This window comes from Neltuma alba, unplaced genomic scaffold (assembly GCF_004799145.2).
Source record: "Neltuma alba isolate B1F8T4 unplaced genomic scaffold, ASM479914v2 tig00013355_pilon, whole genome shotgun sequence".
In the NCBI taxonomy this organism is placed as follows: domain Eukaryota; kingdom Viridiplantae; phylum Streptophyta; class Magnoliopsida; order Fabales; family Fabaceae; genus Neltuma; species Neltuma alba.
The window spans coordinates 97930-109488 of NW_021637621.1; the positions used below are offsets into that span (position 1 = coordinate 97930).

Consider the following 11559-nt stretch of genomic DNA (forward strand, 5'->3'; position numbering starts at 1 on the left):
AGGCTTAATTCGGCCCCACCTATTCCTATCTTATAGGGTGCAAGTTGAGTTGATTGACAAATTTCTTTCAGGATATAATAAAGACCCTTGAATATGGATTGCACTTTCAACATTCAAGCGAAGACAACAATGACCTTTACAAAGTGATAATTTGACTCTCTCTGCGTGCATTTAAAGACAAAGACAATGAGTTTGATCTTTGTATTTGTATTGTGTTGTGTCCAAATGAAGTGATGGTGAGGGGCTTATATAGACCATGGAATTATGCCTTGAAGAGATACTTTTTGAAACAATACCTTATTAAATAAAAAGTCCCATATGTTGGTTCATGAATTAACATAATTAAAATAAATAAAATGTATTTCATATATAGATTCTTTTAGTATTGTAACTTCCTACATAACCTATCATATAAATATATTAATTTACATGGAGACATAACTCCTCATATAAATATATTAACTTATATGAGAACACAACTCTTAAAATAAATTAATTAATTTATATGAAAACATAACTTCTCATATTAATTTAATAAATTCACATAAGGACATGACTTTTCAAAAACACATCTCTTTATTTTAAAAATATTCTAACAATTACTAGGCAGCTTATAATTTAAACTTTTATTTTTCAAAATGCATCCTATAGCACAGGAGGGATCAACAATGTGCCCAAAGAATAACCAAATACCTCCTCCCTCCCTTCCTCCTCCAACACTCTAAAACAATTTTTTTTGGTGACACACTCTAAAACAATTTTTCAATAACATATAGTATCTTAAAATAAATTTTGGTGTATTTAGCACCATAATTAATATATTTTTTTTAGTAACATTCAATATCATAAGTGTAGAAAGTACTTGTTGCTATTAGAAAATGTTTTAGGGACAAAATCGCACTAAAATTTATTTTAGAACGTTAGGTGCTACTGAAAAAATACTTTAAAATACTAAATGTATATTAAAAATTAGTTTTTGATACTAAATACCATAAAAAATATTTTAGAATACTAAATATAATTTACCACAATTTATTTGTAGTATTTTATATTGTATAAAATAAATATATGAAGAAAATTTTGTCTCATAAAATATAATACTACTCCAGTTTTTATTACTTATTCTCACATACCAAAACCTACATTAAATAGATAAAATTTTTCACACATACCCTCATTAAAATTTTCTATTTCTTTTTATTTACAAATCAGTCTTACCTATGATCTCTTTCTCTTTTTGCAATAAAAATTAAATAAGAGCTCACAAGATTAGAAAATAATCGTTAAATACTCTACAAATTACTTATGTTTTTGACAAAAAATTTTCTTTATAAGGAGAAGAGTGGCGGCCTTTTTTTTTTTTTTTTTCCTTTTAATAGTGAATTAGTGATCCCGAACTCGTGGCACTAAATGGCGAATACATGTGCCCATATATAAAGCTGCAATTAATGCAATCAATTTACCCACCGCACAAAATGACAAATTAAAAAAAAATTGTTAATACCTGCTGTGATAATTATTAATCTTTACACTTTAAGTTGTTAACGATTGCTCTTTCAGTTGTTAATGTAAACTTAAAAAAACAATTAAGAATAATTTGGTAACTAAACAAATAAAATTTATTGCAATGAGGTACTTGGGACTTGAGAATAATTCGATTATTTTAAGGGATCTTTTTGTGTTTAATTCTTTTGAGTTGGATCTTGTTGTAATTTTCCCCTTTCTTTTTTTCCTTTTTTTTCTGTTTTTTTTAATTTGGGAAAGCCTGTCTCCTCCTGAATAATTTGCTGCTCACCAAGACTCTATCCTTCATCCTTTCTTCAGTCATCACATTTCAGAATATTCTTGCAGGTAACAACACTTCGCTCTCCTTCTCAAGAGGAAACCTCCTCTTCTCTCTGTATTTCTCACTTAGATCTGCACTTATCCTTCCTAATCTATCCTATCCAAGCCTCAAACTCTTTTTATCTTGTTTCTCCACCTACACCCAATCCAAGTTCTCTTCATTTTATGCTTGTCTTTTTCGTTTAACACGCAGATAATATTCTTCTGCGTAATTAATTTTTGTCTGAGACTGGATTAAATTTTTAGATTTCCCTAATTCTTTCTCTTTGATTTAACTTGGTTTTAGTTTGAAGGAGAGATTGGTTGAAATGACGAGAAGGAAGATAGCAATAAAGAAGATCGAGAACGTAGCTGCGAGGCAGGTGGCTTTCTCAAAGAGAAGGAAAGGTCTATTCAAGAAGGCTATGGAGCTGTCAACTCTCTGTGATGCTGAGATTGCTCTCTTAGTATTTTCAGCTTCGGGCAAACTCTTTGATTATGCTAGTACAAGGTATCTTTTCTCTCTGTATATAATGTAAATGTGTGTTCTATAACTAGGAATCAGAATAATCTGAATTTTAATCACGTCTGGGATTTTCGTTTTTGTTTAGAGGAAAAGAAATCCTGATCTTTATTTGTTCATAAAGAAGCTGTGATAGCCTATGCTTTTATTCGTCTCATTTGTGCTCTCTTCTAAATTTGTCTATATAATCTCCTTCAGTTTTGATAGAGTCGGATTTCACATGAAATGGCTCTAAAAAGCATAATAACTCAACCTAGAATCTGGATTATTAGCTAACCAAGTTTGACCCATAATTCATTTGTCCATTCTTTTTTAAGTGTCAGCATATATGCATCTCATCTGTTTGATCATCAATTACCATGTTCATGTTTCGGTGAAAATTACCTTTTGTTATGCCAGTACAAGGTATCTTCTCTCTCTCTCTCTCTCTAATTGAAATGATTTATATTCAAGTTGCTTCCACACAGTACTTCTCTTGCTGTAAGGGGAAAGCTTGAACTAGATGTGCTGACCAAAAAGTTGTGATATAGTCCTTTTGTGCGCTTTTATATATGTGTGTGTCTGAGAATTAATCATGGGGGTATAATTGAAAGTAATGAGTAATCTCATCATAACTGTGTTTTGATTATACCTTTAACTTTTTACTACAATGTCTTGAGGTTGCTGCTAAAATAGTTTGAACACCGAAATCTTGATAGTCTTGGAAGAGACTATGGAATTTTGTTCAACGTTCATGTGAATAATATGTACAATAATCAACGTTTAAAACTTAAAACAGTACAAAATAGTGGTTTGAAAATAACGAAAACGACACATATACGGAGGAATATTAGATTTCATGAAGCTGCTTCAGCTCCAGAGGCTTTTGTTAATGTCAAGATGCTATTTTTCTTCTGTTAAAAAAAAAATGATCCTTTCCGTAACGATCAATATCATTATATCAATTATATAAAATCTATAAGAAGCTACACTACTCATAATTCAAGAATAATGTATTCGTCTTTGATTTCTTGTTTTGTTTGAAAAAAAAAAGGCCCACGATAAGCTATTGAAGGCAGTACTCATGTACTCTCTTCTTCTCCAGAGAGATATAGTCTGTAGATTAGATGGTTTTTATCTTAATAATTTAGTTATATTTTTTCAAAATCACTTTCAATGGTGTTGGAAAATTGTATATTCTTTTTTACTATGTTTCTTTCAAAATAAAAAATATCAAAAGAAGATTTAAATCTTCTAGTTTAATTTAAATGGTCTAGAGAAGTACAAATACGGCATACTTTTAAAAGGTAGAGATGTTTTCTTTTTTAGGTCAATAGAGAACATCCCAAATTAACTTTTAGTTCATAATTTTTTTTCTTCGTGTTTTTTATTGATTAATTAGGTGGATTAAAACAGTTTAAAGAGGATTATGAGAATACGCTACTAGAACAGTCAGGTCACTTTGGCTTTGAGGATACTAAAAATTTTGTAAGGCTATCAACTTATAACGGATTGCTCTTGACGTTTTCCTTATTGTCTCCATGTTTTGATATTCATTGATGGCAATATTTATATGTTATAATTTTGAATGAGTCTATCTTGAGTTAAGATTCGATTAATTAAATGAACGCTGTTATATTAGTTAAACGATTAAATTCACCTATTTTAACTATGACTTCCATTGTGCCCCTCCTCCCAGCAAAAGTATGACTTCCATTAAAATTTAAATTCGATAAATAATTTTAATTCATCAAATGATAATTTATGCTATATAATTCGGTTAAAAATAGTTTTAAAGTATGACTTCCATTTTAATTTGCAATATTTCTGTTGTTTTAAGCACGAGGCAAGTAATTGAAAGGAGAAACCTATACTCAGATGTGAACCTTGTGAAGTCATACCAGCCATCTCAAGAGCTGCAGGTATAATTTTTCTTCTGCTCTCTACCCCTTCATCTATTGCTGTTTTGATTCATCTTTCTTTTTCCCATCTCTCTATCTGTGCGTCTGTATATGTAAAATCTTACAAAAATAGTAATCTTAAGCCCCATTTGTATGCACAATGAAAAGGGTGTAGGAGCTCATTGCACAAATTGAGACATACTTCCTCTAATCCTTATTATAAGAAGTCTTCTGTAAGGAATTTTTGGTTATAAGACATTTTGATAGTTTCAATGAGCATTAAATATTTCTTCCCATATATGCCCATATTTAATAAGGATAGTGAGAGAGAATGAAGATTAATATGATATTGGAATTTAGTGTGATTAACAAGGATAATATTAGAAATTACTTAAATTTCATGACAAATTTAATGCTTTTAACTATTTTTATTAGTACTTGTAAATTAGTTAGAAACATCTTATAATATGGATGAGAGGAAGTACAATATACTTCCCTCACTCTAAATATATGAGTTAGATAACTAATTTACATATATTAAGAAAATTAAATTAGTTATTTGTTAAAAAATATGTGTTGGCTATTATGCAATATCCGCTCTAATCACTGGCATTGGAAACTATACTTATTGATGAAAACTCATTTTATTTGTGCGATCAGAATTGCCTCCAATAAGAGGATATTAATGCCTATAAAAAAAAAGAAATAATTTGCAGAAAAATTATAAATTTGGAATACAAAATGAACGGAGGTCTACTTCAATTAGAACCAAAAGAAACCTCTTAGCTGATATTTAACAGCGGAGGGAGTATATTATATTACTGCTATAATTATTCAATAGTAACTTCTTGTCTTTTTTTTTTTTTTTTTAATTCAAGGGTATGATGGACTATATATATACACCTTATATGAAAATGCTTGGAGTATATTAAAAATTTTGTTATTGAATGTGGAAAGCATATGGTAATTGGACAGGTTGAAGGTGAATATTTTAAGCTAAACAAGGAAATAAAAGAGAGGACTCTTGAAATAAGGTATTACTATTACCATTATTAAATGGAGCTAAAGATTTTACAATGGGGGATGTGCAATGTGTTTATTATAGATTCAAATATGTTGCTCTACATCTAATAATAGACAGCTCAATGGAGAAGATCTACAAGGACTGTCTATAAAAGATCTGAGGAAGCTAGAAGATTTACTTAGAACAAGCTTGCATCGCATTTCAAAAGCAAAGGTTTGTCTTTTCCTTTCATGACAGTACTACAAAAATTGAAATATTTTATGATTGTTTTAGTCATCAACTGTCAATTAAACAATGGCTTATTTGAGAAACAGGAAAAATAACCCAAAAAAAAACCTATTGAATTTCAAAATGATAGATAAGTGAGTTGGACTGATTTTGATTTGTTAAAGTATTACAAGGGTAGTCCAAACCCTTACAAGAATAATCACCATGGCCTATTTGTCTTTTTGAAATTCAACATGTATTTTTTTTTGGGGCCGTTTTCCCCTTGAAATAACTGTCTGATATGCAGAGGCTTATTTGACTGTTATTCATCTTGTTTAGCTCATAATATTCGATTTGTCCCTTTTATAATGACAAAACTATATATTATATTTCAAATATTCATTGCAGCATAAAAAATTAGGAAGTGAATGACATAAAAATTAGATAGGGGTCAACTAAAGTCTCTTTATAAAGCCACCTTTTTTTTTGGGGGGGGGGGCTACCATAAGGCTACCTTAGTCCATGGTTCCAGCAAAGAATGTTAGTAATGTTCTATAATTCTTTCCCCCTTTTGTGAAGATAATTTTAAATCACAGATCAAAAAAAGCAACTATATCCTCAAAATAAAATGCATAATTTAAACATTTTCTCTTGCATTGTGTTTCAACTTTGCCTCATGCTACAGGGATTGAAGTAACCTAAGTAAATTCTAGTTTTAATGCTCTACATGTCCTTTAGTTATAGGAAATGATTTTTCTTGTTTGATGCTCATTTGACCTTCAACTGTGCAAGATACAAATTAAAGAATGCCCACAATGACGGATTTAAGACACTAACTAACCTTATCTGCATTGCTTTTATAATTGATAATGAGCAGTCTCATAATCCTCATATCCTATATATCCAAATGGTACAGATATAGAAAATCATTCATAGTCCTATCCAATCTCTGTTCATAAATCATTTTATATATTTATAACTATAATTTACCGAATATGCCAAATATGACTTAGGTTGACTGTTATAACTCCAATAAGAGAAACCTGATAAGTCTAACACAATTATGGGATGCTTTTCATCCCTTAATTATTCCAAATGTAACTGAATCATAATTGAATTAGATCCTCTTTATTCTTCTCAAAGCTCATTGACAACTTGCCTGTCATTGTATGTTCCACTAACTTCACCAGGCATGGGTTGACAAGATGGGATGATATTTTGGGAAAATCCCAATAGGAAGGGAATACACCTATATAATAACGTAAAATGAATCACTATATAAAAGATGACATGCATATTGACTAGATGATATCATAAACACCTAGAAATCATTACTAGAGAACCACTGCACTCTCCCCCTTACCTATCCTGCTTTTTATGCCATAAAGACATCTCTTAGCCACAAGGCTTTCTTACTATACAGGCTCTGCCTTCAGGTTTCTTTACCACAAGGGTATAATTCTTTGCCAAAGAGGCAATATTTAACTATTCAAGGCTCTAACTTTGAGTACAGATCTACTTATCACCTAGGATTACATAAAATAAACTAGGCACTCAAACAAGACAGACATATAAGAAGAGTAGGATTGCTGTCTTGTGCAGAATTGACAATATCAAGGATTTTGTTGTGATTCCCATCTTAGGGAGTCTCACAAGTGTAGCACGATTTACAAGTTTAATAAGCTCTTTGTTCTAATATACCAGTCTTTTGGGTTTGAGCTCTCCCTTTGGGCTTTCCTTACTATTTGTTTTACAACAAGTGTTCCAAATAAAGATTATATCAATAATGTTATAAGCCTACACAAAAACTTGTCTAGTTTCATATCTTTTTTCCTACCTAACACCTTAGTACACCAGGGCTTCTCAAGAAAGAAATTCTTGAAGTTATTGATGCAAAATCCAAAATCTTGAAATCTTTAATTTTAGATGAAGGAGCTTACATTAAAATGGATGGGAGACTCGCCTCTTGTCTATTTGATATCCTTTATCCTAATCACAACTCCCTATCTCACAAGTTGCCTTAAATTTGAATTTTCCATATATGGAGGGATTAGATCTTGTAGGATTAGAAAATTAGAGTTTATAATGTGTAGGAGTTGCTCCATAAAAGGATTAATATTTTAAAAGATTTTTTATGAAGGGGTAAATATATCAAAATCCATCTTTTATAGAAAGATATGGTTTAATCTCTTGTAAATCTCATACTTTCCCTTATCGTACATTCTAATGTTGAGGGGACTGTTTTGCACCATAGTTTTGAAGTTATATGTTTCTGCCACAACTTCTCATTCACTATACATAATTTTCATGTGAGTTCCTTTTAAATCATAGGATGTCACATAAACCTCGTGTTCTAATTCATCATTTAAAAAGCAGAATTTGAATCAAATTAATAACAGGTAACTGCAACTAAGAAACCAAAAATGAAACAATTCTCACAATTTCAAATTGAGCAGTTGGAGGAGAAGTCTCCTCAAAATTCATACCTTGTTGTTAGTATCCCTTGAAAACAAATCGAGCTTTATACTCTTAAATGCTTCCATTAGTAAGGGCCGGGCCAAAAAAGCTATTTTTTAACATTTTCAAATAAAAAGTATATAAGCCATAATGGTAATGTTCGGGTTCCAAAACCACATACCCTATAACGGTAATCCCTTTTAGTTAATATGAAGTTTTAGTGGCTATTAATGTCGCTTGATTCACATATACTCCTCTCTTAAAGTTTTAAACATGCCATTCCCAGCATAATTACTCAAGAGGCAATAAAATCCAAAGTTACTCTTTAATGATTATATGGGGTCCATTAGGTATATGTTTATCCTACTGGCAAATAAGAACACATCTAATCCTACTTTCCGAATCTATATTCATAATCAAGATTCCCTTTGTCAAGAAAAACCCTAATCCTCCTTATTGATCATTAATATTGGCCAAGCATCAACTAAACAAATACATGCGTGTTTGAACAAACAAAATTAACATTAAGCACAAATAATTGATTCAAACATGCTCTGATCCAGTTCATAATAACTACTCTATGTTAACAGAACATTAGCCATGTTAAATGAAAGAACAAGAGGAGTGGGATAGAGTAGAGCACAAGAGGAAGGAAGGAGAGCCTACGAGAAAGAAGTCAAGGACACTGCGTTGTCACAGAGGAATGGGGAAGGATAAAACCACGAACAATTTACACCGCATCAAATCTAGATGGAAAACAACCTAGCTAAGTGAGACTTTGAGAGTTGAAGGAAGATTGAAGAGTTGAAGCTTGAGAATGAGATCAGAAGGCAGTTGGTGCGAGGATGGAAGGACTGAAGCTCTCTTGGTCTCTGGTAGTTGAATAATTTAAAAACATATATTTAAAGGATGGCCTTTTAATTATTTGACCCAAATGGGCCCAACGTTTAGCCCATTTACTCATTCTGGGACCTAATTTTTAAGCCTGCTGGTCCTCAATTTAAAAGGGTTTAAATGGGTTGGGCTGTAACAGCTCTACCCCATGGAACCTTATAACATTTTGGCCTTCATGAACATCTAACTCCCACGCATGTTGGGTTTTATGAATGGCTTGAATCTCCGCTGTCGTAGCACTTTGCCGCCCAAATTTTTCTATTGCTTCTAAAGAAGTTGGGTCTTGGCGTTTGAAACATACACAGAAAAACTACAAAATGCATAAATTTACTTTTAGCAAACATTTGAATTTTTTGATGGTATTTAACTAGAGGATCTTGATGCTGAAGAACTTGTTGATCTTGTGGTCTTTTTTCACTAGGTGAGGAAAATGAGAAAGAATATGGACTTGTCAATGGAGGGTGGCGTTGCTTGTCTATTGTCAAACTCACTCTATAGGGATTCAAAAATGGCTCCCTTGTTAATATTCCATTCCCAACTAGCCTCCTCTTCATTGGATACAATATTCCTGCTAACTATTACTTTAACACTTGTAAGATTATACAGATGACATGCTTTGGTTTGACTACTATAGCCAATTTAAAATTTAGTTTTTTTTTTTTCAATTTTTCATCAATTCAAGAATGAAATTTAACCTAAACATATGCTAGACAACTAAGAATTGTAAGTGGCTTGCCTGAGGCTTCTTGCTTTTCCGAGCTTCATATGGGTTTGATTCAAAAAAGCATTTTTTGGAGAGATGATATGCAATGTTATTTACTATGTTATTAAAATTAGAATTTATTGATACTGTTTGTGGTTCACCATAACGTTGCCTCTTCTTTTTTTCTCATTTGTTTCTGTACTATTTAGCAATAGTAAACAGTTATGATGCGCTTTTACTTTCTATCTGTTCTTCGATTCCATGGCATGGGCAAAACGCAGCTTGCAATATTTAGAACAGATAGAAACTAATTCTATGTGTTTCAGGTCGAAGTATTTGAGCAGGAGATCAATGTTCTAAAGAAAAAGGTTAGCGTTATATTTGTTTATCAAAAGCATCCCATGCATTATATTCAGTCTTTTCCTCAGTGTTATAGTGAGAAAGTATTGATCAGAATTAATTCCTTCTAACTTAACCTTTTATTTTAGGAAGTAATGCTGCCTTTGGAATTCTGAAGTTAGTAAAGACAAGGGTAGAAGGAAGAAAAGAGTAATTATTTTTATCTTCAAATTTTACAGTGACAGATAAATATAAACGAGAATTTTCTTAAAGAGTGACCATCAAAAAGGAATTGAGTGAGTAATTTCCGTGACCCTTCAAGTAAGCCCATAGTTAATAGAAATTACAAAAAACCACAAACGACATGCCTCAAATTAAAGACACATAAATTCAACATACATAAACTCGTACAGAACTAAAGCACTTTTTTTTTTTTGAAATTCTAAACACATAACTTTATCAAAAAGTCTATACTTACCAATGTCAACAACTTAAATACACACAAAAAATGAACTTAGCACACTTGATTAAGTTCAACCATAGATTTGAGTTTATATTTTCAGCATTTCATGGCTTGTGGTAATATAATATGATATGTAGTAATGTAAGACACTTCCTCCATCCCATATTTTAGTTATAGTAACATCTTACATTAATAAAATATTTGTTAATCTTTGTAGCACGTTGTGAGTCTTCATTCATGTCTCTTATTTGTTTTAATAATGCGTTTTAATTTTGACGTCAATAAAGGAAGACGGACTCAAGGAAGAAAACCAGAGGCTAAAGAAGGTTATCAGATTCTTGTCATTCTCTTGTCAATTAATTTCTCATTAATGTGTCTTCATAGTTCCATGTTTTAAAACTTAATGCCAATCCAGTTCACCAAATCCATGGAAGAAAACCAGAGATTAGATCAGGTAATTAACAGGTTCAGATTCTTATGGTCCTGTTTTTTGCCGGTAGTTCAGTACTGATCTGGGAATTTTATCGAACTGGGAAATGAAATTATGTGTTGATAGGCCCAATGGCTTGACGATGAACAAGATCAGCCATCAGACGCGTCTCCCACAACAAGGCAAGTTGCTATAAACGCCACTGATGAGAGAGTTTGTTGTTTATCTCCGGTTACTGTAGATTAGTTATTATTTTGCTCCCTCAAAAGTATTTTGGTTTAAGATATTAGAAGTGTTAGTTTTGTCAGTTAAGAGCTTTGTTTAGGTTTTAACTGTAAATCCTAAATCCATTTTATTTTACAAATTTATAATTCTTTTTCAAATATTGGTTGCAAGATGAATGTGGTGTTTTAACTGTAAGTCCTAAAGGTTTTTTTTAAAAAAAAAAAAAATCGACGAAGGTAATTTTCAATGCAAATGAATGAATGTGGTGTTTTAGGTAAACCAACACATTTACTACAGACAACAAACCTCATCAATCATTCTCAATAACTGTAAATTAATTATCTGGCACTTATATTTAAGATCGGATTTATTAGACTTTGCTTTGAATGGGCCTAGTGCTCTAAATAAGCTTCACTTTTTACAACTTGTTAGTACTCCAACTTCCTACACTTGCGTGTCTGTGTACATTTGATATGATATTGTTGACCTCATTAATGTAGTCCATGACGATGAAGTTTTTAATGGTAAGTCCCTGTGGCTTACATGAATGATTTGCAATCCATGTGGGTGAGTTTAATTAGTCTAAAACT

General features: G+C 31.5%; 1 protein-coding gene across 1 annotated transcript; it reads left to right on the forward strand.

The window, feature by feature from the left end:
• Positions 1-1827: 1827 nt before the first annotated feature.
• Positions 1828-10990, forward strand: LOC114736667 (MADS-box protein JOINTLESS-like). Its single transcript, XM_028924537.1, has 10 exons — positions 1828-1845; positions 2146-2335; positions 4167-4248; positions 5014-5026; positions 5210-5261; positions 5365-5464; positions 9839-9955; positions 10602-10640; positions 10730-10768; positions 10871-10990. Exons 2-10 carry the CDS (start codon positions 2154-2156, stop codon positions 10988-10990), a joined length of 744 nt encoding a protein of 247 aa, XP_028780370.1. The 5' UTR covers positions 1828-1845; positions 2146-2153.
• Positions 10991-11559: the final 569 nt, after the last annotated feature.

Coding starts and splice junctions, on each gene's coding strand:
- LOC114736667 (XM_028924537.1), top strand. CDS start 2,154: ATGACGAGAAGGAAGATAGCAATAAAGAAGATCGAGAACGTAGCTGCG. Junction 5,262..5,364: donor GAGAGGACTCTTGAAATAAG/GTATTACTATTA, acceptor ATCTAATAATAG/ACAGCTCAATGGAGAAGATC. Junction 9,956..10,601: donor CTCAGTGTTATAGTGAGAAA/GTATTGATCAGA, acceptor ACGTCAATAAAG/GAAGACGGACTCAAGGAAGA.